Below are 27,681 nucleotides of genomic sequence, written 5' to 3' on the forward strand. Positions count from 1 at the left end.
ACAGGCGGCCTCTGAGGGGAGGGGGAGTGGGTGTGTTTGGCGCTCGGATCCCGGCCGGCCGGCGGCGAGAGTCTCTCCACAGCTGCAGTCTCTCCCAGACGCGCATCCCGTTCCGAGGGCCGCCGCAGACACCGGTAGGGGGAGGGGTGTGTGGCGGGAGCGGGGTCTCGGGCGCCTCCGCCACTAGGCGCCTCCGACGACGACCGGGGGAGAGAGCCCCTCCTCAGCCCGCGGAGGGAGGTGGGACCTGTCGGAGGAGGCTCGTCTCCCTCTTTCCGGGGGGCCGCCGCTGCCTGCCTGGGACTGGCCAGCAGGTCCGCCTGCAGCCTCGGAGCGTAGCTGCTCGCCTGGGAGCGAGCCCCGCCGCGCCTTGCAGGGCTCGGGCTGCGTCCGCTGCAGCTCTTCCCTCGCCGAGGCTTGCTGCGCTGGGTGCGCACCCCCTTGCCCCGCACTCTCTCTGCACCAGAGTCCTCGCTGCTTTCCCACCCTCTTGCTTTCTTTCAGGCACGGCTGGCGGGTGCCCCTTTTATTTCAGCATCTCCCTAGCCCAGCAGAGCAACACTGTGCATCCCATCATCTCCCCCCTTCCTTGGCTACTATCACTAGTATCACATCTACCTGGTTTGATTACTATTGTCAGTAGCTGCCCTTGCCTTGTCAGGTCTCTTCTGCTAAATGGTGAAAAAGATCTGACTCCAGCTTTGCCAGTCAAGGCGCAGGCTTTGAAAGGCTTAGAATGGGATAGGGCAGTCTTTCTCAAACTGTGGGTCGCAGGCCTATTTCAGGTGGGTCCCCCTTCATTTCGATATTTTATTTTTCATAGACCTGATACTACCATGGCATGTGACTGCATTGGGGAAATGTTACAGCTCTGTACTTTTAACAGGCTACTATGTTCAGTGTTTCTCAAACTGTGGGTCGGGAGCCCATTTCAGGTGGATCCCTGTTCATTTTGATATTTTGTTTTTAATACATTAGACTTGATGCTACCATGGCATGTGACCGCATTGGGGAAATGTTACAGTCCTGCACTTTTAACAGGCTAATATATATATACTTTTCATAATGATAGTCAATGGGACTTACTCCTAGCTAAGTGTGGGTAGGATTGCAGCCTAGGATTGTTAAAAATTTTCCTGCTTGATGAGGGTCACTTCTGGTCATGACATCACTTCTGGTGGGCCCTGACTGGTTCTCATTCTAAAAAGTGGGTCCTGGTGCTAAATGTTTTGAGAACCACTGGGATAAGGGATTATGATTTGTGTTTGGTGCATACATCATTGGGCTATGCTAGAAAAATGTTGCAGAGCTGCAAATATCTAGGATGCTATGCTAGGCACCCTGATTAGGGTGAAAAAGTTGAACTAAACTTTATTAAGTATCTTTGTGAATGCATTGGTAGGTGTGTGCTCATCCACCGCTTAATTTGGATTCTTATTGGAAAAGTGCTTCTCTTATTCTGCATAGTGATTATTCCAGAGTCCCTTAAGCCATTTCTGTCCAACGTTGCATATATACAACAGGGATCAAATGTGTACATCTGTGGGCTGAGCAGAAATGGGTTGTTTATGTCTATTTGGAAGTTGTGCAACAGCTTTGAAGTAACAGGGGCTTGGATTTAAAGGTTTCTTTCCATCTCAGGGTCCAATGATTCAACCTGCTTTCGCTTACTTTATGACTACACCAACTTTCCTTTGGAGTTTGCTCCTACTTCCTTTGCTTTGGCATTTAGGACTGTTTATTATGTGTGTGCTCCTCCTGCCACTTTGAAAAGGGCTAAAAGTAAAGACAATGGGCAATTTTTAAAGGAAAAAGTTAGATTTTCTTTTTAGGCTCTCTTGTCCATGTATGGCACAGATGTATTAAAAGGATTCATTGCCTTTCTTTAAAAAGCATACTAGTGCCTGTGTGCTGTGGCCCACATCAGTAATAGTGGGATGGTTGATTGGGGCACCAGTGGGGGATGGGTGTTGTTTGTTCTTGCTGTCCTTTAACTTAAGGTTAACATCTTTTAGTTTTTCTTTAATCTCACGAAGGCAAGAGAACATATAATTCTGAACCAGACTGCAAAGATAGTTGATAGTTTCTTGAGGAAAATTTGAGATTGGGCAAGTAACGGGGGGATGGGACACGGGGGACGGACGACGGGACCCAGACCTGATTTCTGGAACGAGGCAAATTTTGGGACAAGGAACATTTTTGAGGGGTGGGTGGGTGGAGAAGCTAATTCAAGGGAAAATGATTTTGAAGTCAAGTGATTGGTGCTTTAGATTCCATCTTTTCCTTGTTATAACTTTTGTAGCCTTGCAACTTGCCTCCTTCTAGTCCAGAGCTCTGTTTCCAGTAAATGCCAGTCAAATGAATCTGGGAAGCTCACAAGCATGCCATCAATGCAGATGTACTCCCTGGTTGTTCATCCTTGGAAGCTGTTATTTGGCAGTATGCTACCTCTACACATGGAGGCTCAATTTATTTATCATGGTGCCAATGAATAAATCTGGACTTTTCTGGCATGAAGTCAGCTGAGGAGGCCCTGCTGTGTGTGTTGCCCGTGACAGAAACCAGGTTGATGGTAATGAGGAGCAGGGCCTTCTGCATGGTGGTGCTATTGTTATGGAACTCTCTCCTGCTTGAGCCAAAAAATTATGTTCTCTGTGTTGACCTTTGGGTGAGACCTCAAAACTTTCCTTTTTCGCCTTGCTTTTCTGTCTTGAATGTATTGGTGTTCTGAATTTTGCATTGATTATGTGACTTAATCAGAGTTGTCCAATAAATTTATAAGTTCAATAGATTTGTGGGTGGTTGGGGTTTTGAACTCCATGCAGTAAATCAGACATTCCACTAGACTACCCAGCTTGCATCCTACTTTTTTTCTTGAGGTTTGGAACTTGAGGTTTTTTCTTGAGGTTTGGAATGGGCGGAAGAATGGGCGTATGCCTGCATATGAAAGCACCGATGCGGCTATCCATAACTACATCTGCATGAAAGCGCCAATCCGACTGCCTAAGTCAGGGACTACTTGTATTCCATTCTAAATCAGAGCGTTGTATCTCATAGTTACATTTCCTTACTATCGTAGAGGTGGACCTGCTGTATCCGTGACTGTGGGTCCCGTGGATTTCAGTATCGATGAGTTGGACTCACATGAACCCTGCAGAGGTGAGGGGAGCTATGCTCCCTTCCCTGCACACAGCCTCCCCGGCCTTCAAAACGCCTTCTGAGGCCTCTGGCAGGCATTAGAACAGGGGTGTCAAACATAAGGCCCGGGGGCTGGATGCAGCCCGCAGAAGCTTTTTATCTGGCCCTTGGCCTCTCAGCTACTGAGCAATGCTGAGGTGACACTGCTGAAAGGCTGGCCCACATGATAATTGAGCTCTCCCATATCTTGAAATTTGATCATGATTTGTGTATTTTCTCTCCTGTCATTAGCAGCTAATGAGTTTCTGCATGAGAACAGAGTTTTTATTTCTAGTTTTGACTTGTTTAATGACATCACTTCCTGTGTAATGACATCGCCTCTGGCCCTCAGCAGGCATCATGAATGCTTTTCGACCCTCTGTATGACATGAGTTTGACACCCCTGCATTAGAAGGTCACTTCCTGTTTTCGAGGGAAGCCGTCCCCAGCCCTCTGAAGACCTTAAAATGTCACTTCTGATTTTCATGAAAAACTGGAAGTGACCTTCTATGGCCTCCCAGAAGGTGTTTGAGGGCCTTAGAAGGCATTCTGAGGGCTGAGAAGGCCTTATACGGCCTCCGTGATCCTCTGGTCATCCTCTGGAGCCAAAGGGAGCACAGCTCACCGCTTCTCTGGAGAATTACAGGGCCCCCAAAACCTGCAGGTTTCCTTATCTGAAGGGCGTCCTGGAACAGAAGCTCCACAGATGAGGGCAGCCTGTATATTGCTATACAAACGCTCTAAAATCATCTTTGTTTCCTGCAGCTTTATATGATGAAAGTCAGAATTGTGAGCCACAGGGTGAACAATTGTGTGGCTATGAGGTCACTTTCTGATTAGTAAGCCACAAATATCTGGGTCAAGCTCTTTCATGGTGCAAAGCCCTTGAACTTGTCAGGCTTGGTAGCTATAAAGCATTTTGTTTGAAAAACTACAATGTGGTTGTGCAAAATGCTAAGGAAGGGAAAGATGTTGAATCCTCAGCATCCCAGTAATAGATTTTGAAGACTGAGTTGCTTAACTACTTGTAAATAGAAGACCATGCTTGACTTCAGTTCTGCTGACTTAAGAAAGGCAGAGGTTTTAGGGCAGGCCTGTTTGTGTGTTTGCTTGAAATTGTCAGCATTTTCCATTGCAAACCCATATTCATTATGGTTAAAATGCAGTCAGAAGGGCTGGGAAGAATGACTGTTCTTCATTTCCTCCTGACCAGTATTCCTGCTGTGTTGCCAGTTTATGTTGAAGTCAACTTTCTTGGATTTATGCAAACTATCAATTAATAATTTTTTCCCCCCCTTGTTCAGTGGGAGTATGCAGATGGTGGCAGCCTTGCATTTAGCTTGTCTGTGGCAAATTACAGTTCCTCTTGCCAAACTCACCATGCCTTAATGTTTATGGCTTAGAATGAGGAAGAGGATAGTCGGCTGGCAACTCTCTCTCTCTCTCTCCCTTTGTGTGCATACAGTACTTGTATCCAAGGCTGCTGATAGGAGCCCAGAAGTAGTCAGAGGATAATTACTAAAACTTCAATTTTTATGTCGCCTCTTAGTGCAAGTTACATCAGTTGAACTTGCTCCAAGAGGTGACATAACAAAGAGTGAAGTTCCATGGCTATTATAGATGAGCTATCCTGGGTAAGCATGGGTAAAACTTTAGTTAATGAGTGCCTACATTTCAACAAGTTTATTGGTTGAGAACCAGGTCAATGAATCAGTTTTGAGCTCATTCTGAGACTCTTTGGATGCCTGGCAAACTGAATGCTAGCCCTTCCATGTTATGAAAGGCAGTTACATTCTTGTCATGTTTTTGTCCTATTAGCTGTCTGAACTGTCTGAACTCTGTGAAATAAGTCAATGAAAATGTTGTCTATGCACAGATAGCACAAACTTTGTTTTTAAAAAGCTGAATTTTGTGGCAATATTGTTCAAATTAAGCAGGCGTGCCTATATTTGCTTATTATACAAGCCAGCACACATTTTGCTTCCTTAAACGTTACACCAGTTCCTGGGTATATTTGGGGTGCCAATTCCAAAAATGGCATCCGTTTTGCCCTATCACGTCTAGTTTTGGAGATATAGTATAGCTTCATTAGTGAATGGTTCAGGCAGATTCCTCATGAGAAAGCCTACACCATGGCTTCCTCATGAAGAAGCTGCTTGAACCATTCACTAATGAGGCTATACTATTTCTTCAAAACTAGACGTGATAGGGCAAAACAGATGCCATTTTTGGAATTGGCACCCCAAATTCAATCAAACCACCATAAAGTTTGGGAAAAACTTTCCTGACCCTCAATTTTATAGGCCTGTGTTATGGGATGGGATTAGAACACAGTGCTGGGATTGAAAGACACAGTATCTTTCAACATGAGGCTTCTAGTTCTCACTAGGCATAACCCAAAACTTTCAATAATGTTTAAGACTATAATTTGCTTTTTAAATCTGAGATTCTTGAAGCCAAACTCAGGGCCTTCTGTTTAGATGGGGTCTGCAGTCCTGGGGTGAAGGCTTCTCCCTGTACCTTATCTCTTTTTAAAAGCCATTTCTGCCCAATGTTGCATATATGCAACAAGGACCAAATGTGTACACCTGTGGGGCAAAATGGGTGAAAGAGCCCTCTAAAACCATTGTTTACCCTGTTGAAGGGAGAACCCACAGGTACTGTGTGTTTTTCCCCTTGGGACAGAGGGGAGACATAGTTTTATGTTGGAGAAACAACATGGGCAGGAGGATCCCCCCCCCTTGGGATTGTTCTGAATTGGAGGTTCGCATGGCCGCTTTCAAATTTCTTTTAAATGATTTAGGAGGCTGTTTTCATGAATTGCTCAGGCCATATTTAATTCATCCTTCTTTGGATTTGGATTTAAAATGAAAATCACTTAAACTTTAATGAAAACATAATTTACTGAACAGATCTTGAAATATTTAATAACATCAGGGATATAACCACTGAGATGTTTGGCTTTTTTTGTATAAAACTTAGTGTTTTTCTGCTTTTGTATGTTGTGATGGGAAAGAGGGTATTATTATTCAGTATAAATAGTTGTGGTTAGGGAGGCGATAAAAATAGTCTGTCTGATTGCAAAGTGTAGCCAGAAGTTGAACTTGAGCAATATTTGGAATGTAAATCAAGCTAGCAGGAAATTCCAAGTTAAGACTGGCATTTTGTCCTTAACACATGCATAGGAACTTTCTATCCCTTTTTTGCTAATTCTGGGAAAGTGCTGTGTTGCTCTGAGATTTTTTTAACCATTGCTTATGCAGCACAATACTTTGCACAGCTACTCAGAAGTCCCACTGAATTCATTAGGCCTTACCCCCCCCCCACTCCCGCTAAGTGTGTATAACTGTGGTTACCAAACCGGTAGGTTGAAACCCTCCAGCCACGGAAGCACCTGTCCCTGCCCTTTTAAGGGGAACATAGCAACACGATACCCAGTATTGTGCTGCTGCTGGGGATGGGAGGGGGTTTTTGCACTTATGTGCAGCCAGGGCTGCAGTCCTAAAGGGTCCAGGGGGGTCGGGGAAGCCTTCCGCAGGGCTCCTCTTGCCTGCAAACATCTAAAAAAAGAGAAAGTTTTGCGATGAAACAGGATGTGTCTGTTTTTTCTTTTTTAAAGACTGTAACAAGCATGGGGGACACCCAGACCCCTAGACCCCCCCCTCCCAGGACTGCAGCAGTGGCTGCAGGTAAGTAAAAAACCCCTACCATCCTTGGCAGCAGCATGATCCTGGGGATTGTGTTGCTGCCTTTCCCCCTCCCCTGTACATACTTACTCCCAACTTTCTTGTTTGAGAACCACTGGTGTATAGGATTGCAGCTTTAAAGGGGCTAATTGCAAAGCTGTGCCAATTCCAGGGCTGTACCAGTTTTACATGCAGGAAGAGCCTGGTTCATCCCCCAGTGGTGTCAAATACAGATTTTTAGTAGCAGAGCTGGGAATGCTCTCTGCCAGTGACCCTGGAGAGCCCTGCAGGTGGAGTAAGATTTTCAAAATAAATGTATTATTTAAAGAAGATAGAAGCTTAAACCAATAATATCCTGGTACTTGCAAATTAACTTTGTCTGCTAATATGGAGCAGCGGTCGCCAAACTCATGACCGCTGTCCATCAAAAAAGCGGTCGTTTGGACTGGAGCAAACCATTCCGCCTCCGCACCACATATATTCTCAGTAGGTCTGGGCACCAAGACTCTCTGGGCAGTCAGCTCTGTTACCTGGCATCCCAGAAGGCTGTGCAACAGGATGTCCAAGCAGACGTGATTTCCCAGAGTGTTCCGTTGTCCAGATGTACTGAGAATACACGTGGCTTGGAGGTGGAACAGTAAACTCTGCTTCCCCCCAACCCCAGATCCAGCCCCTGGGCCAGGATTTGGAAAGCCCTGATATAGAACATTGAACATTTGGGTTCAAGGTTTATGCATGCATGCGTGCACTTTCAGATCTCTTTCCCTACATTTATGGAGTCCAGAATGTTTTATGCTCTCTAGAGCCATATTAATTTTTTATTAAGCCATATTGGTAACTTAAATGCAGAGTTCAGCACAGGCTTACAGCCTGCTGTAAGAACAAGGCAATGCTGGCACAATGATGGAGTAGTTCCTTTCGTCTCTCCTTGATCTTATTTTTTTTCTTTTCTGTGTACAAAAGTACAGCTCTGCAGATATCTCAAAACTGGCCTTTTGATGTGGGGAAGTAAGATACGGTTTGGGTGAGTTCTCATGTGATTCTGACCTCATCCTAGTCCTGGTCACTTGAGGGGTCCTGCTGTGAGTGCTGCCTTTGACTGAAGTCTGATTGGTGGCAACAAGGACAGATGCCAGGGACTAGACTTGTAGCCTTTCTGATGCTAACTGAGATTTTGTTTTGTAATAACCATTCAGGAGACTTGGTTCTAAATGGTTCTACAGAACACAGGCTGTGCTTCCCTAAGAATTAATCCATTGTGTCTTGGGATAAGGACCTTCATGGTAAAGCAAAAAGGCGTTCTAACGTAGGACCAGTTATAATAAGCGAAAACAAGAGTGCTTTTCTTTTGTAGAATTTAAAATTGCAGCTTTTAAAGAATCAGAACTGATCCACTTAATGACCTGGTAAAGGATGCACATACATTTTAACCCTCAAATCCTAGTGTGTGGAGTTCTGCTTTGACTTGTATTAACACATGTTCTACCTATACCATCTAAATTGCAAACATGTGCCACATTCTGTTCAAAAGGTCGACAAGAAATAACTTTTGTGAAACAGGAAGGACTATTATATATCAATAGTAAACTTTTACTATAAGATCTTTTAATGCATTTTATATAGTACACCTTAATTTTTTTTACTTCAAACAAGCTTCCTTTTTATTTTTTTGAACGATTTAGCACCTTACATATATTGGAATAGTGCCTCTCATTTTCTCACACTTACTAGAGATAAAATATTACCATATTGCAGGAATGAATTGTCAAGTGAATGAATAACTGCTAGATCAGACCAAAGGCCTGTCTAATCCAGTATCCTGTTTCTCAAAGTGGCCCAACAGGTGCCTCTGGAAAGCCCACAAGCCAGATAGATGAGCATACTTCCCTCCTGCCATTGTTGTCCAGTTCTGGTGTTCAGAGACATATTGCTGCTGACCCTAAAGGTAGTACACAGTCATGATGACTAGTAAACATTGGTAGGCCTGCCCTCTATGAGTTTGTCCAATCCCTTTTTGAAGCCATCCAAGCTAGTGACCATTACCACATTTATGGCAATGAATTCCACAGATTGGTTTTGTGTGACGAAGTACCTACTTTTGCCTGTCCTAAATCTCCAGCCTGTCAGTTTCATTGAATGGCACCTGTTTCTGGTATTACGAGAGATGGAGAAAAACTTCTCTTTCACACCATGCCTCAATCATTGTTCTCCTTGACCAACTTTTTCCAGGCTAAAAGAGTCCCAAATGTTGTAGCTTTTCTTTGTAAGGGGGCATGGGTGTGTGTGTGTGTACACACATACGTTGGTTGTTCCCTTTTGCATCTTTTCCAGATCTACAATATCTTCCTTGGGATGTGGCAACCAGAATTGTACATAGTATCCCAAATTTAGCCACACTAGAAACAATGTTTCTTTGTTGAAAAGCAGTATATAAATATTCTTTAAAATGTGCAGAAGCATTATAATATTATAGCAGTATTATTCGCAGTCCCTTCTCTCATGACCGTTGGGGCCCAGTCCTGTCTAGGATAGGAGCAGCAGTTCCAAACTGCTACATGGTGGATGGCTTATTTCGAACTAGTTTAGATCTTCTTAAGTTAATTCAGTAGTGATTAACTTAGCACGGTCAATATGCACAGTGCCTTACTTCATATGAGAAGACAAGGATGACCTCTGTATTTAATGTTGAACAGCCTTGTATGAGTCATCTCTCATTTCCATGTATCATATACAGTTCCCCCTGCTAACTGCGTAAAGAAGCACTTTTTAATGTGGTGCTCCCCTTATATTTAGCAGGGGGAGAATAACTATCCCTATTCACCCCAGGAGAGTGTCTTTTCTAGTGGCTGTTTGCTGGTGTTCATCTTTTTAGACTGAGCCTTTTTGGGACAAGGAGCCATTTAGTTATTTGATTTTGTCTATAAACCACTTCGTGAACTTTTTTGTTGAAAAGCGGTACGTAAATATTCTTAATAATCATCAGAGCTAATACTAGAACTCCTATTCAGTTGTGTGAGTGTCATCAAGTTGGCCACTGGCTTTTTGTTGGTTACTGATTTTTTGGGTGACTGGTGCTTTTTCCCCTCCCTCCTTTTCAAGGAAAAAAAGGGTCAAAAAAGCAATAGGCAGCTCAGCTTCATGGAACTGCTCCAAACCATAGATGAATGAGGGGAAAGGGATGAAGACAAGGCAAGTTGGGGGGGGGGGAGTATATTTGATGGTCGCAGTGGCCTGAACTGAGCCTAGTTATAGAAGATAAAATTTAGCTTATGGAAATGAACAGGAAATGCTCAGCAGTTTTAGTATCTCTTTTTAATAAATAACAAAAAAAAATCAAACAGCTGTTTTTAGTATAATATCTGGCAAATCCACAATCATCCTGGAATTAATTACCAGGACAATTGTTCCCAAGCAATGTGCCTGACAATATCCTAATTGAAATCATTGAAGCTATTCTTTAGGGCCAAACTAAGCATGGGATATCTGTGAATAAAATGTCAAGCACCACTTATTGAAATGGATAGGTAATACATACTGAGACTATGGGGCGGGGTGGTGGTGGAATTTAACTCTCTTTTCCTGTCTGCTCCACTTTCTGAGTCAAAATTTTTGTCCCACCACTTATAAGCAGTTATTTGCCTCACAAGGCAAAATATTTTCTGTCTCACTTTTTCCATTTACAATTCTAAAGATGTCTTAATACTTTTAATACATTAAAAATCGCACAAATGAAAGTACATCAGAGCAGCAGATTATTTCATTAAAATAGCAGCAATTCTGTCATCCAGCACGTGTCTGTATATTTTGCTCTGTGGAGTAAATAGCAGTTTTGGAGGGATTATTTTAATTAGGAAAATGGCATAGAGGGATATGACTAAACCTTCCTCATGCCTTCAATGCCATAGTTCCAATCCAATCCACATTCTATGCACCTTCCTTCACTGCTATTAATATCTACTAAAAAAAAAGTGGTGAACATTTCAGTTCTGCCATAACTTGTAAAATTCAATTAATTTTTTTGAATTGGAGATCTTATTCACAAATGTACCATGTTAATTTGTTTGGATGCTTGATATGCAGTCCTGAAACTTTTATTAAACAAATCAATTCTATTGCCTTTCTCGCCCTTCTTATATGTTGCATTGTGTAACAATTATGCGGGAGATCCTTTTTTATGATCTCCAAAATATCAAAGTATACAGTACTGCCACAATATTACCATCTCATAAATTCTACATTGAAATTGGACATAAGCACAAATCTACTTAAATGCTCAGTAACTGACTTCCAGCTTTGCAAACTTTCTTGGTGCCTCATGGTCAACTTTCTCCCCCACAATCAGTGTTCACCAGTTTTATTTGTCCTTGTACCTTATTAATCACATGTTCTTCTTTTGGTCCATTATTAAGTGTTTTCCAGTACTTAGACTAGATCATTCTAACCATTGTTAACACATCCTGTAATACTTGTTTTAACTATTCTTTCAGACAGGCTTCTTTTAACAGTTCTCAAGAGACAAACTGGTAGACGCTGTGGCAATTGTATGTGAAATATATCTGTATAATAGAGTGGTAGCTACCATTTGCCAATACTTCCTGATATTTGCCCATTTTCACCATGTGACTAAAATCTCCTTTCTTGGATATAATCGCCATTTCCCCTCTCCTGCCTTAACGATTTTTGAAAATTTCCATGCGGTCAAGTGTCATGATGACCCCTTTGTTCAAAAAATTGCCAACTTTCATGTGGACTAGTAATTTGAATACCCATTTTTCATTTATTCATATATGATTTTCAATGCACCAATTCAGTCATCTGTACTATATAATATATTCTGGTAATATCTCCTTATCTACTTGAAACAAAGTTTGCAAAAAAATCCTGTTTGATGACAGATTTTGAATTATTGTCCTAATAAGAGCCTGTTATTAAGCAGTTTTAGATAAGGAGGGGGAAAGGGAGTTGTAATTCTGAATAGCTACCTGATCCAAGCATTTGATTAAGAAATAAAAAACATTTTAGATTCCCATGCAATATCAATATCTGTCTCTTATTTAGGCATGATCAGACCGTCTTTGATTTTATAAAATAACTATTTGTTATCCAAACTTAATCATCTTCTGTTACTTGAAATCTGGTTATGTTACTCAGTTTAGAGGCCAGAGAATAAAACACCTCTTGCAAAGACAGCAAATATTACTGTTGAAATTATGGCAGCTGTATTATTTGATTGTTTTTCTTACATATGAAGGCAGTTCCATGAAACATGGTATAATATTGGTCTTACTATAGTAACTTTTGCATACTCATGTTTCTGCTGTTTGTTCTATTAGGGAACTCTTGACCTACACAATGAGTTGATGAAAAACACTTCTTAAAGTACCCTTTATTGAGACAAGAGATACTTGATAGATATCGTGTGCTGCTGTGTAAATGCTGAGGATTGATTGATTTTGTTTGAGTGTTGGGCTCCAAGTAAGCATTTGCTCTGCATTTGAGACTCTGTTGAGTGTTGGTGATACAAGCAAGTCTGTGCAGAAAATCTGAGGTAGAAAACCACTTGCTCCCCCCATTTCATATTGATCATTGTCAGTTACCATGTATGAAGCATAAGTACCTAGTCTAAAAGTATGTAACCAATAAATCTCCTCTTCTAACATCCCCATCGCTGTTTTGAGAGAATTGTAGCCAAAATGGGGCCACATGCAAAGATGATTCAGGTTCCTGGGTGTTTATTGGACACCAGTGCTTTCACCCCACCACCCCCCAAAAATATGAGTAAAAATGCTGCCAAGCACTATTCCTATGATGGTTAAATGAAGACAGTAAAGGTAAGATTAATAGAGAGGGATCCGTCTTATTGGGAAGAGGGGAAGCAAGGCTAGAGGGGGAGAGAATCTAAATACTTTAAGTATTCAAATCCCTGCTCCATATTATAAACCTGCCCGGAATGGTATGGAAATAGCCAATCCTGTTGCTTTGGGTGTGGATTTAATCTATTTCTGCATCTGTTTTTCCTTTAAAAAGTTCAGAACATGACTGGAGTATAATTTGGACAGAAATTTTGCAGGATACCTGATTTGATTTTTTTTTTAGTGTAGGATTTGGAATATAGGTTTAGGGTGGGACAGAATGATTGAACATACACACCAGCAGAACCAACTTGGAAATATTAAAACAAAGCTAAAGGGGGAATAAGAGAAACGTAAGGATAGTTTCTGCTCTGTAACTTCACAGTGTGAATAAGGGCAGTGCTGCTCGGTCTGTGGACCAGTTCTGGTCCGCGAGTCATCAGCTGCTGGTCTGCAGTGTAGTTCTGTGTGGCTTCCAGATAAAACACAGCTATGAAGTCTCTTGAAGCGGAATTTGCCCAAGCCTTGTGAGAGGCTACTAGGCAGCGGAGGAGATGAAGTGGGAGCAGATTTACTGTGTTCACCCCCCCCCCCATATATATATACACACAGAATTGATCCCTGGCATGCTGGAAAAAAATGCTGGTCTACCAGAGCAGAGACTTTGAGAAGCACTTACCTAGGGCATGATCAGTATGAAGTAAGTGTCCCTGAGTTCAGTGAAACGTAATCCCAGGAAGATGTATATACTGCAACATTTTGTTATGGGATCCCTCTTTTAAATTATATAATACTAGTGTTCATGTTTTACATGTCCCCAATATTTGAATTGGTGATTCAGAACCTTCCTTTTTCTTTTGGGTTGTTGGAACTCTTCTGATTTGAGATCTCCCTGCCTTGAGAGTGAGGGAAGCATAAATGTTTGAAGTTGCCAAAGCTGATGCATGGGTCTACACCATTAAAACTAACTATACTGTACTGAGTCTATGGCCATAGACTCCTGGCATCTGTAGCCTTGTTTTGGGGGTAGGGAGAATGGGACAGGGGAAGAAGCTGTGAAATACCAATTTCAAGCCTAAACGTATAATGCAGGTATACCTCTAGGATAGAGAATAGCGTGTTTTCTTATACTGTGTATTTTCTCTTAAACAGATGATTTGCTAGTGAAACTTCAGTGGAGTTCTCCAGCTTGCTGAGACAAGATGTTTACCACAAATCCTGCAAACTGGGTTACTTTTGAAGATGAGCCTGCCTTTCAGTCTCCTCAGACAATGGATGGAAGTCATACTGCCTGCAAAGCAAATGGGCTTAAACTCCTTTTGCCCAAGATACATGATTCAAGCCAGTCATCGTCTTCAAACAGTACTCCTCTCTCTTCCCCTGTCATGGACTATTATTTTAGCCCTGGACCTCCTAGTAATTCTCCACTCACTACACCCACCAAAGAATATCCTGTAAGCCCTTGCTTTTCCAAACCAGGAATTCACCTTCTGTATCCAATCCCAGAGTTGTCATCCAACATTAGACTTCTCCCATTTGCCGAACCATCCTCTAGAAAACTGACAAGTACCTCTCAGACTGAGCATTGCTCACAGTTCACTGGCTCTAAGCCAACAGGTAGTGCAAATGCAGTTCAACAAGACAACTCAAATACATTGGATGATTCCTTAGATTCACAAACCTTCTTTCAATATGTTCAGAACGACTGTGCTTTTTCTAGTCCATTTTGGTCAATAGATCCATGTGGTATGTCTTCATCCACCTCTAACATGAGAACAGGTAATGTAAACTTTGAGAAGAATTGTTGCTATACCAAAGAAAAGGAAACATCATCTAATCAGAAAAGCCTCAATCAAGGATCATTCGGCTATATTTGTGAGAGGCTTGAGCACTTGCAAACGGATACTTCAGATGGAGAAAGAACACTGTCAGCTATGTCATGCATGTATACAGGAGATGGCATTTCTTCTTTCATTCCACGTAGTCTCTTCAGAAACTGGAGAAAAGACGGCTGGCCTTTCATGCTCAGGATCCCTGAAAAGAAGAATATGATGTCCTCGAGGCAGTGGGGACCTATATACCTTAAGGTCTTGTCGGGGGGAATCCTACAAATGTACTATGAAAAAGGTCTTGAGAAACCTTTCAAAGAATTCCAGTTGCAGCCATTTTGCAAACTTTCGGAACCCAAGTTAGAGAACTGCAGCATCTCTGGAAAAATCCACACAGTGAAGATTGAGCATGTGTCATACATGGAGAAAAAGAAATATCATCCAAAAGCTGAAGTCATCCATGAGCCAGAGATAGAGCAGATGCTGAAGCTGGGGACAACCGATTATAATGACTTCACTGACTTCCTGTTGATAGTTGAAGAAGAGCTAATGAAGCTTCCTGCTCCTTCAAAGCCAAAGAAACACTATGAGGAACAGGAAATGATCCTGGAGATTGTGGACAACTTCTGGGGGAGGATTACTAAAGCAGAAGGGAAACTAGTTGAAAGTGCTGTCATCACCCATATTTATTGCTTGAGTTTTGTGAATGGAAACACTGAGTGCTTTTTGACACTAAATGATCTGGCGCTTCAGAGGAGAGATAAACATTACTTTGAGAAGGAGACTGAGAAGAAATTGATTGAAATCCTTGACTATGATTTCCATCAGTGTGTTAAAAAACAAGAGTTTGAGCAATCCAGGATAATTAAATTTACACCCCCAGAAGGTTGTAGGCTAGAACTAATGCGTTTCAGGACACAGTTCAATGGACCTGATCTTCCATTTTCTGTTAAGGCCTTGGTTGTAGTTCAGGGAGCTTATGTTGAACTTCAAGCTTTCATAAACATGTCATCTTCTGTTTTGGCTTCAGTGCATTCACATTCCATGAAACACTGTGAAAGTATTATGATACACTTCCCTGTTCCTCCACAGTGGATCAAAACTCTTTGGACCATGAACCTCCAAAGACAGAAGTCCCTGAAAGCAAAAATGAACAGGAGGACATGTCTTGGCTCTTTAACCGAGATTGAATCTGATCCTGTAATACAGGTTTCAGTTGGAACAGCCAAATACGAAAGTGCCTATAGAGCCATTGTGTGGAAGATTGACAGACTTCCAGATAAAAACTCAAGTAAATATTTGGTTTACGTAATTTTATGCTCTGCTGAAAAGAGTTGGCATTTTCTCTCCTTGGTTTTAACAGCATGGCATCTCAGGTGCAGTAGCCAAGTGATTAAGGTTCATGATTTTGAGGCTATGGATTGAGCATCTTTTGGCTGAACTGTGTATATTTGTTCCTTTCTATATGGGTGCAGTTATTAGAGGGAGGAGAGCAAAGATGTTTCTTAACAGATCAAACTTTTCTGTGCTCTTAAAACACGTGTGTGAATGCCACACCAGTCTAATCTGATAGATACCATGAGTAAAGTGATGCAGTAGGTCTGCTTTGTGTGTTTCATTTTAGAAGGGCTTGAGGTCTCCTTGAGAGGCACACTCAAGTTGAAAACTTAATTTTAATTTATGTTCCATTTGAGATCCAAGGACAACTCCTGCCCCTAACCGAACATATTTAGCTTTTGTTAATGTAGTGCCTGCCCTAGAATGTACATCTATCTTAGAAAAAGACACACAAAGGCTAAGAACCCATAATTTGTTCTGGACTTTGTATCTTCAACTGGGACACGCCTCTGAATATGACATTGCTTATGACTGCAAAACTCCTCAAAGTTCAGTCCCAGGCAGGCTCTTTTTTGACCTTTTTTTTTTTTTTAAGTTCCAGTTAGGACTTAACCCACAGGTAAGCTCCTGGAGTGAGCCCCCTGCTGGAGGCTGTGGGTTAAGTCCTACCTGGGACTTAAAAAAAAAAAAGTTCAAAAAAGAGCCTGCCTGGGACTGAACTTTGAGGAGTTTTGCAGCCTCAACTGGCCCCCCTTTTGGCAACTAGCAACCAACCTTTATATTTTGCAGCCATGGAGCACCTTCCCACCTTAAAAAAAAAAATTATTCCTCACTGGGATTTGAACCCCTAGACCTGCAGTTTAGCCATTGAGCCACCAGAGCTTTTAGGCTCAAAGTGTTTGGAACTAATACTTGAGGCACTGATGGCCACCAGCTGGGCTGAAGATCTTATATATTAGTTCTGAACACTTTAACAATAGGCTTTCCTATAGCCCAATGGAGAGAGTTCTGGGCTGTGGAGCAGAAGGTTGGAGGTTCGAATCCGTCCCTAGCCAGCAGTGCGGAGCGGGGTGGTGCAGGCAGGGGAAAAAAGGTGGGGGCAAGGAGGAGGGAAAAAAAGGGGGCAGGGCGGTGCAGGTAGGGGGGGAAAATTGGTGGGGGCAGAGAGGAGTGGGAAAAAAAGGTGCCGGAACACCATTCGGGTGCGTTCCATTACAAAAAAAGCCCTGGCTGTCACCATTATTTGTCTTGTGAGTTTTTTTAATGATTTCAGATCTATGATGCAAAAATCTATTTTTCTATGATTGAAGTGTAATGTTGCTTTTTGAAATTCTACTTTTTGCCATATATGTTCAATGCAGTGTCAGGAAAACAGCAAATAATAATTGAAATGAAATACATCTATTTTTTTGCATGTATTTGAGCAGTTTTAAATTCCCCTTGGGGAGTGCATGAGGCAAAAGCAGTTAAGTTTGAGTTTTACACTCATGTCAGAAGGGTCATGTTTTCTTCTCTTTTCTTTCCATTATAGTGAAGTGCTGTAGTATTAAACGTGTCTGCTCATTGGAGGGAATGCATGGGAGAGTTGTGTGGTAATTTGGTCCGAGAGTATGGTTATGCAGTAGGTTTGTGTGTGTATTAATTCTGTGTTTTCTGAGCATGTTCCATTACCCATATTCCTCTGTTATCCCGTGCTTACTCATGCGTTTTAGTCCCTGTATGCCATTCGTTGCAAAGCAAAACAAAAACGTATCCAAACACTGTGGTGACAATATAAACGGTGTTCCAAATGATAAGCTTACCTAGAAAATGGTCTGGGAGTAATCAGTCCTGTTGCATTGGGTGTGACTTTAATCTGTGCCCACATCTGCATTAAGCCTTATAAAGGAAGAATATTACAGGAGTATAATAGATATTTATGCAAAATAAGAAAATTTGGATAACAGTCTTTCAGTATTCCTGGTCTAGAATTCAGGTTCTTTTTGAGTGCAAGGTTTAGAATATACGTTTAGGGTGGCACAGAATATAAATATGCATTTCCTCACTTTTGAGGTCAGTTACTGAAATAGCATATGTCTGCCAAAACAGAGCAGCATTGTTATACACTGGATGGCTTTATTTGCCAGACTTGTGATTCTGGGGTTCAGCTAAGTCTGCTCTACTTGATATGCTAGGTTTCCTTGGGAAACGGATATCCTCTAGTGCTGTAGTGGTAGAATAGCTACAGCCAGTATTGTATTAAGTCTGCATTAATGCTTGATTATCTGTATGGACAGTAGAAGATTGCCAGTTCATTTCTTTTCCAAGGATATTTCATTAAAGCAGCATCCACTATAGTAGAAGCATCTCAGTTTTTTATCATAGATGTGGATACTATTGCCTTTTTCCTAATTTAGTTGAACATGGGAATAGGAAGCTGAGGTCATATTTGTCAGAATGTGTTTTATGTGTATCAACATTCAAACCTTTTTTCCCCCCCAAAAAATATTGCTTTAAAACTTGCAGTTTTTGCAAATAAGACACGTTCTCCAGTTATGAGTATTACAAATTATTGCATTGAGAGTTTCTATGACAGTTGGGTACTTGGTGATCATGGATGAGAAGCCTGCATGTGGTGCTCTGTCTATAGTGAACTAGTAGTGCTCAAGGCTTTCCATGTGGTTGGTGTACCTGACTGTACTCGAGCATTGAAATTATGAAGGCATGAATGATGGTGATTTAATTTTGCACACAGTGAAAGGTTGGAGATTTATGGAGAAAGGTATTCTCACCACTGCAGCAATTTGATAGAAGTATAGCAGAATCTGAACTTGTGAGGATACTTGATATATGATGGATTTTATTCACAGAAATTTTTAGTGTGTAAGAAAAACATTGTGTATGAAATATTGGTTGGTGATTACAGGAGTTTTTTCTCTTCTGCCCCCTTTCCTAGTCAATAGTAGTATAAAGTAACAGAGCAGTCTTTAACCATTGTCATGGTTGCCATTTGGTGACTTGGAATTTAGGAATGAGTAAGTTTTGTTTTTCCTAAATCATTTTTGACTGCACCCCTGTCAGCAGCAGTGACAGCAGCTCTTGAAGCATCCTAGTGGCCTGCTCATGGTTTTTTGTTCTAGAATGCCACAGGAATTTACCCTATGACTTTATGCCGGGCAATTTAAACTGATCCCTGAGGGAAGACTGACAGGAGCCAAGGGGCATCCAGTTCGGGACTCCTCATCCCTATGGGATGAGGATGGGTATGTTGGAGAACAACAAGGCAAAGGCAGAGTAGGAGAAGAAATTGGGAATGGTAGCATGATGGGATGTGATAGACGGTTTGGCTCAATGAGAGGATGCAGGGATAAAGGAGCTAATAAGCAGCCCATCCTGTACAAATACATGTACAAATGCTTTTATGCAAATACCCGAAGTCTCTGAGCAAAGATGGGAGAACTGGAATGTCTGGTGACTAGGGAAAACATTGACATAGTGGGCATAACGGAAACCTGGTGGAATGTAGAGAATCAGTGGGATACCGCAATCCTGGGCTATAAACTCTACAGGAGGGACAGGGAGGGGCGTGTTGGAGGTGGGGTGGCTATTTATGTTAAGGAAGGGATAGAATCCAGCAAAATAGAGATTGAAGGTGGGTCCGACTCCACCATAGAATCTCTATGGGTTAAATTACTAGGCCTGAGGAGTGATGTAATACTGGGGGCGTACTATCGTCCTCCAGACCAGAAACCAGAAGGGGACCTTGAAATGAGGAAACAAATCAGGGAGGTGACAAGGAGGGACAGGGTTGTAATCATGGGGGACTTCAATTATCCTCATATAGACTGGGTCAGTTTGTGTTCTGGTCACGAAAAGGAGACCGGATTCCTTGACATGCTAAATGACTGTGCCTTGGAGCAGCTAGTCATGGAGCCCACCAGAGGGCAGGTGACTCTGGATTTAATATTGTGTGGTACTCAGGACCTGGTTAGAGATGTCAGTGTTACTGAGTCACTGGGCAACAGTGACCATGCTGCGATCTGTTTTGACGTGCATGTTGGGGGAAGAGTACCGGGCAGATCTCACAAAAAACCTTAACTTCCAACAAGTGGACTTCCCTCAAATGAGGAGGCTGGTTAAAAGGAGGTTGAAAGGGAAGGTAAAAAGAGTCCAATCTCTCCAGAGTGCATTGAGACTGCTTAAAGCAACAGTAACAGAGGCCCAGCAGAAGTGTATACTGCAAAGGAAGAAGGGCTCGACTAAGTCCAGGAGAGTGCCCGCATGGCTAACGAGCCAAGTTAGAGAGGCCATAAAGAGCAAGGAAGCTTCCTTCTGTAAATGGAAGTCTTGCCCTAATGAGGAGAATAAAAAGGAACATAAACTGTGGGAAAAGAAATAAGAAGTGATACTGGTAAGAAGGTGATACCGGAGGCCAAGAGAGACTATGAGGAACACATGACCAGCAACATTAAGGGGAATAATAAAAGCTTCTTCAAATATGTTAGAAGCAGGAAACCTGCCAGAGAAGCGGTTTGCCCTCTGGATGGTGAGGGAGGGAAAGGGGAGATAAAAGGAGATTTAGAGATGGCAGAGAAATTAGAGTTCTTTGCATCTGTCTTCACGGCAGAAGACCTCGGGCAGATACCACTGCCCGAACCACCCCTCCTGACCAAGGAATTAAGTCAGATAGAGGTTAAAAGAGAAGATGTTGCAGACCTAATTGATAGGTTAAAGATCAATAAGTCACCAGGCCCTGATGACATCCACCCAAGAGTTATTAAGGAATTGAAGATTGATCTCTTGACTAAAATATGCAACTTGTCCCTCAAAATGACCATGGTGCCGAAGGATTGTAGCAAATGTCATGCCAATTTTTAAAAGGGAAGGAGAGGGGACCTAGGTAATTATGGGCCAGTCAGCCTAACATCTATTCCAGGTAAGATGGTGGAAGGCCTAATCAAAGATAGAATCTCCAAACACATAGATGAACAGGCCTTGCTGAGGGAGAATCATGGCTAAGGGTAAGTCTTATCTCACGAACCTTACATAATTCTTTGAAAAGGTCAACAGGCATGTGGATGCGGGAGAACCCATGGACATTATATATCTGGACTTTCAGAAGGTGTTTGACACAGTCACCAAAGGCTACTGAAAAATCTCCATAGTCAGGGAATTAGAGGGCAGGTCCTCTCATGGATTGAGAACTGGTTGAAGACCAGGAAACAGCGAGTGGGTGTCAATGGGCAATTTTCACAATGGAGAGAGGTGAAAAGCGGTGTGCCCCTAGGATCTGTCCTGGGACTGGTGCTTTTCAACCCCTTCATAAATGACCTGGAGACAGGGTTGAGGAGTGAGGTGGCTAAGTTTTCAGACGACACCAAACTTTTCTGAGTGGTGAAGACCAGAAGTGATTGTGAGGAGCTCCAGAAGGATCTCTCCAAACTGGCAGAATGGGCAGCAAAATGGCAGATGTGCTTCAATGTAAGTAAGTGTAAGGTCATGGACATTGGGGCAAAAAATCAAAACTTCACATATAGGCTAATGGGTTCTGAGCTGACTGTGACAGATCAGGAGAGAGATCTTGGGGTGGACAGATAAATGAAAGTGTCAACCCAATGTGTAGCGGCAGTGAAGAAGGCCAATTCTATGCTTGGGGTCATTAGAAAAGGTATTGAGAACAAAACGGCTAATATTATAATGCCGTTGTACAAATCAGTGGTAAGGCCACACCTGGAGTATTGCGTCTAGTTCTGGTTGCCACATCTCAAAAAGGACATAGTGGAAATGGAAAACGTGCAAAAGAGAGCAACTAAGATGATTACTGGGCTGGGGCACCTTCCTTATGAGGAAAGGCTATGGTGTTTGGGTCTCTTCAGCCTAGAAAAGAGACGCCTGAGGGGGGACATGATTGAGACATACAAAATTCTGCATGGGAAGGATAAAGTGGATAGAGAGATGTTCTTTACAGTGTCACATAACACCAGAACCAGAGGACATCCACTAAAATTGAGTGTTGGAAGGGTTAGGACAGACAAAAGAAAATATTTCTTTATTCAGCATGTGGTTGGTCTGTGGAACTCGTTGCCGCAGGATGTGGTGATGGCATCTGGCCTAGATGCCTTTAAAAGGGGATTGGACAAGTTTCTGGAGGAAAAATCCATTACGGGTTACAAGCCATGATGTGTACGTGCGACCTCCTGATTTTAGAAATGGGCTATGTCAGATGCAAGGGAGGGCAGCAGGATGCAGGTCTCTTGTTATCAGGTGTGCTCCCTGGGGCATTTGGTGGGGCCGCTGTAATATCCAGGAAGCTGGACTAGATGGGCCTATGGCCTGATCTAGTAGGGCTGTTCTTATGTTCTTAATTTCTTGGTTCATTAAAAAAAATTACAACAAACAGTACATCTCGAAGGGCAGGAATTAACCAGCACCACTTCTGTAACACCCTTTTCCAAAGACTTACCAGCATAGATGAAGGTGTCTGTCTTACAGTGTTTGGTAAAGGTATGTAGCAACTCCAAGTTGCTTTCTGTGCAACTGCCAAAAGCAGGGGTCAGCAGAGGAGGTTGCCACCCCCTTGGAGGATGTGCCATAATCCCAGAGGGTGCTCCCTTCCCCCAGGCCTTATAGTCGATTATATATAATCCCTTGGCCATTGGGGAAATTGTGGAGGAAGACACCTAATTTGGATCCCAAATTAGACCATCTAAATGAAATGAACATGCCCTCAACTTTTCTGATTTCCTGAATCTTGGACAAGTAGAAACTTGATGCCCTTTGAACATCTAAGGTGTGCCAGCTGCTTTCCCTTGAATGAGTTGGATTGGGGCAGAAAGGAGGTAAACCAATCTCTCCTGACCTATGAAAACTAGAATTAACCTTTGGAATGAATGAATGAATGTCTTCTACCACTCTGGCATTATGAAATATGCTCAATATGCTCAAATATGTTCAAAGGGGATGCACATAAAAACCATCAGTACCACATTAAGATTCCAGGATCCTGTTGAATGGCAGGGGCAGGGGGCTTTATTAAAGCTGCCTCCTGGAGGAATTAATGTACTGAGGGTGGGGCAACAGTTCCTCCCCCATGCATGCCCTGGAAGAGATGCTGTGGCTGAAACTTGTTGCCTCAGTATACTAGTACTAGTCCTTGCATCCTGGCATGATGCAAGCATGCTCAAGGGCTGTGCCAGATCCAGGCTATCCAGGTGTGCCACTTCCAAGACTAATGGAACTGGCGTCATGATCTTTGATTGCCTTCAGAGAGATGGAATTGAAAGACTTCCATATCTGTGACAACACCCAGGTGTGTCCTCTAACTGGGGGCTTAAGAGCTTTTGCTGAAGTTCACGCAAAGCCATACTGTTGGGAGCATTCAGTAATTCAATTGACATTCTGTATACCCTGTCAGTAGATGTGGGATAGAATCAGATATGTCACCCAGGTATGGGGCACTGCCACACATTTAAGGTTTAGGTGTGCTTCCAGGACCACGAGTACTGTACTTTGGAAAATGTTCTTGGGCCTGATGACAAGTTGATAGTAAGAGCATGATACTGGAAGTGGTAGTTTGTATATGTGAAGCGAAAATAGTCTGTGAGATGGTCAGATATTTATTTGGAGAGAGGTCTGATGGAATTCTTTCAACACCAGAAAATAGTTTCTCCTGAGCGTCAACAGGATTGAGTATAGCAAGTTCTTGAACCTTTTGTTTCTTCATGAAGCTACTTCATTTAGCCAGATTGAGAATTGCACTCCCTGTTTTTTCTTGACTACAATGAAAAAAAATGTAAATAGACTCTAGATTTAATCAGATCCTGTATCTGACACTTGATACTTCCACTCTGGGGAAGGTGAACAATAGTGCTAAGGATGTGATAGAGTTTTGAGTCGCAGCTCACCCGGTGGGAGTTCACAAACATGAGGATCCTCAGGAAATCCAAAGCATATCTGTACTTGACTGTCTTGATGATCCAGGAATCTGAGGGCATGCAAAACTGCCTGGAATAATAATGGAGATAGGGGAGTTTAGAACTTAGACCCTACTGCAGTTCTTATCCAGATCACTCACTTATACTATTTATAGTTTCTATTTTGGGTTTCAACAAAAAAGCTTCTTTTGAAAAACCACAGAAGCTTTTCTTAACAGCGTGTGAAGGTCTCCCACCGTAGTTTCAGGCTGTTGCATCCTGCTACACAGTATTTCCCGAATGATACAAGTCCCCAACACTCAACACTAAAATTTCAAGATTTTTAGCTTGGGCCTTGGTCATTGACATCTTGCATATGTGAAATTTGGGGTGGGTCTTGATATTTTGCCCCACTTTACACTTATTTTCTTTAAACTATGTTTGCTGTTTTGTTTCTCATTCACCTAGTTTGGAGAGATCATATTTGGAGCTCTTCCTAGTCTTGGAGTTCAATAGCTTGCAAAGAAGAGAGTCCTATAATAATTATTTGTGTAAAACTGTCCTGTGTCATTCTCCCCTTTTTTCTGTTCTCAAGGTCCAGATCATCCACACAGCCTCTCTTACAAACTTGAACTTGGGTCGGATCAGGAAATCCCTTCTGATTGGTATCCCTTTGCCACGATACAGTTTGTTGTTCCTGATGCATGTGCTTCAGGAACTGATGTGAAATCATTGGGCATTGAGAGTGACATTCAACCCCAGAAACATGTTTTTCAGAAATCATGTTTCAACTGCCAGGTAATTGGGTGTGTGTGTGTGTTCTTTTTTTTTTTTAACCAGGTGGAAAATACATTGGGAGTCTAATTCAACATGATACGCATAGTTAATTAGGTGATTTTCTACTTTCACGTGGCAGCTTGATTTAGAGGCAGGGCTTACTTTTACACCGCTCCCCCCCGAAATTCTCTGCTGAAGATGCTATTGCAGCATATTGCCCCACTAGGACATACGTCAGCTTGGTCACTGGTACAGACAGTTTTTAAGCAGGGAAATGGCATGGCAGCAAAGGGCTAAACTTGCCCACCTCCATGTCATGAGGTGGGCCTGAATGCTTATAGCGACCTGTTAATGTAAGGAACACTTTGCCGATAAGCTTTTAAACAATGCTAATGGGCATACGGGGCCCCCCAGATACATAAATAACTGAACTCATGGATACCAGATCTGTTAAGGATTGGCGAGGAACCTTAGGTGTGTCCCAGGGTAGAGCAGGTTGCACAAAGACCAGCAGACACAGCAGAGTCCTTGAATTAACTGATGTATATTAGAGCAAGGGGGTTCACACAAAGAGTAGTCCAGGTCATGTAGAGTACAGCAGTCCAGTTTTACCTTATCCAAATCAGTATCCACAAGTCACAGTCAGTTAGTCAGTCCAAGGTCTTTCACAGCATATACACACACAGTTATCAGTTTGTCAAAGTCTCCCACAGCAGTATCACAGTTTAACATCTACTGCTCTGGTGGAGCTGCAGACTGAGGTTCAAGTACTCTGAGCATCCAATCAGATTCTGTCCTGATAACTAGGGTGTGGCAGGCTCAGGTGCAGAGTAATTCTGCTGACTCAGTGTGACTCAGCAGCCTGCAACTTTCCATGAACCAACTAGTTAGCTTTGTCCCTGGCTCAGCCTAGCTCAGCCTAGGCAGAGAGCTAACAAGATCTGCAACTACAGGGGCCATGCCTGTATTGTATAATGCCTTTATTCATGGTTATTTGAACTGCTTGAGGAAGCAGTATTAAAATGTATTAAATTAGCCAATTTTCTCATTTGTCTACACTTTCCAGCATGGAGGTGAAGTTTTCTGCTTAAGGCATACATCCAGTAAGCCAACCATCTGCTAAAACACATGTTGTATTAATTTTGTTCATCTCAAAGATGTTACAAACAAACTGGGCTATTCCTCTAGGATTGTGTGTGCTGTGGGCCCCACATATTGATTCATCTCAACTGGACATAATGTCAGCAGTCTTGGTAATATTGAAACTTTCTAATTGTATTTTTTTTGTTTCATTTTGCAGGTTGAAATTGAGAAGAAGTGGATTAGACTTGATGGAGAAGATCCAGAGAAGGCTGGGAGTTGTCATGTGCAGTAGAAGGGTTTGGAATTAAGAGAGGAGTAGTTTGGTGCACTGTTAAGATTGGCATATTTAACAATGTGGGAATTTTTGTTGCTAGAAAGGGAGCTTAAAATGCACAAGGCAATAGTTTTAAGCAAATGCCCTTAAATTCATGACATTGAAAGACGACATGCAGTTTGATGCTTGCCCTTCTAACTCTTGGCTTACTGAGCTATGCGCGCCTATTCACAACATTAGCTGTTTGTTCGTCTTTTGCACCATTTTGAAAACTAATAACAATAGCAGTTAATATGCAATTTTTGTAAGTCAGTTGGCCACAAGGAATCTGACACCATATCAGAATGTTCTGGCTTCTGGTTAGGTCTAGATTAAGGCTAAATTAAAGATGGATAAATTAATGTCACTGTTATATAACTTCTGTACTGGTATTTTTCCCAATGTTGGTGTAAGCCCCAAATAAATGAAAAGGCACATTATTTGACAGTGAATAATTTTTCTAATTGCTCATACACTGGATGGTCTGTTAGCTCTTGGATGGTTCCAATATGTTTTTCCTCCGAAGAGGTATTCATGTGGAAAATATTACGCACAAATGTAAAATCTAAAAAAAATCCATGTGGAACCAGCATGTTCTGCTGGTAAGAGCTGGCAGAATCAAATCCCTTTGCTTGTGAATCCAGACTGATTTTCCCTTTTGTGTTAACTCTTTACACACAGATGCCTCCAAAGGGAAAGACATACTGTGTTAGAACCAACCAAATAGCCCCAAAGTGCTCTTCTTTCATCCACTTTAATATGAGTCTCTAAATGAAGTTTTTTCCCTTTTTGTTCCTTGAAAGGACTTTATACCTGAGGTTTTGCACAAAAAAAGAGGGGGAGGTAGAAAACAACTTGCTCTAAACAGATGAAGAAAAGTTTGCTGTTTTGTTTTTTTCCCCCCTTTTCCTTTTCAGTGTCTTGGATAAAACAGACTTCTTTTCCTATTGTAAGCCATTTTGGATATCCAGCCAGAACAGATGTTAAATCTGGAACAAAACCCTGCCCTGAATTTAGTAGTGAGAGAAGATGTAATAGCCAGGGCCCAGATGAACATGGCAAGTGCGGTGCTCCCCTTTGTTGCCAGCAGTGCTAGAGTTTGCTTACAAAGTTGTAGTAGACCCACTAATGCCAAAGAGGAAATGTAGATGCAAGTGCTTTTGACAATCATGATCAGTTTTAGCTTTGCAGTACTGAATCTTGATAGACTCGTTGATCGGTTTGCCCTGTTAGAGTGAGACACATTCGTTCCTTTAGGGCCTGATTGTATATTCTGAAGGCCAGGGAAGTGTCTGTCTGTTTTTGATAGCTTTCTGTTTTATGTTTTTGTTGTATGTCTTTTTTGGAATAAAGTTATAATATCACACCATCTCGCTTTAATATTTTGAATTTTTTCATATATTAAATACGGATCTTCAGTTAATTTGCTCCGAAGTGGTTTTAAGATAAATGGAGTTATTTTATATTATAGTTCCAGTTCACTGCACATAGCAGTTGATATTGAGCACAGTTTAAATTCTCTATGTAGCATTTTCCCAATTTTGAAGAAACCTCAGCTTCTCTAACCTCATTTCCCTAGCAAATTATCTTGAAATGCCAAAAGAGCCTTTTAGTGGTGGTGATCTTGCCTGTACTCTCAGGGGAAAAAAATCATCTTTGTGTTTGGGTGTGGGTGGGGGAAGAAGAGATGGAGAAAAATGTTGAACCTACTGGGGTTCAAATGTTAGTTCATTT

At 42.0% G+C, this 27,681-nt stretch overlaps 1 protein-coding gene across 1 annotated transcript; it reads left to right on the forward strand.

The window, feature by feature from the left end:
• The first annotated feature begins 51 nt into the window (after positions 1 to 51).
• Positions 52 to 27,316, forward strand: STON1 (stonin 1). The gene is made up of 4 exons (XM_066625736.1): positions 52 to 134; positions 13,868 to 15,835; positions 24,370 to 24,572; positions 25,852 to 27,316. Exons 2-4 carry the CDS (start codon positions 13,918 to 13,920, stop codon positions 25,924 to 25,926), a joined length of 2,196 nt encoding a protein of 731 aa, XP_066481833.1. The 5' UTR covers positions 52 to 134; positions 13,868 to 13,917; the 3' UTR covers positions 25,927 to 27,316.
• Positions 27,317 to 27,681: the final 365 nt, after the last annotated feature.

The sequence above is a fragment of the Tiliqua scincoides genome, chromosome 1 (genome assembly GCF_035046505.1).
Source record: "Tiliqua scincoides isolate rTilSci1 chromosome 1, rTilSci1.hap2, whole genome shotgun sequence".
NCBI classification, from domain to species: domain Eukaryota; kingdom Metazoa; phylum Chordata; class Lepidosauria; order Squamata; family Scincidae; genus Tiliqua; species Tiliqua scincoides.

Coding starts and splice junctions, on each gene's coding strand:
- STON1 (XM_066625736.1), top strand. CDS start 13,918: ATGTTTACCACAAATCCTGCAAACTGGGTTACTTTTGAAGATGAGCCT. Junction 15,836..24,369: donor ACTTCCAGATAAAAACTCAA/GTAAATATTTGG, acceptor TCTGTTCTCAAG/GTCCAGATCATCCACACAGC. Junction 24,573..25,851: donor AATCATGTTTCAACTGCCAG/GTAATTGGGTGT, acceptor TTCATTTTGCAG/GTTGAAATTGAGAAGAAGTG.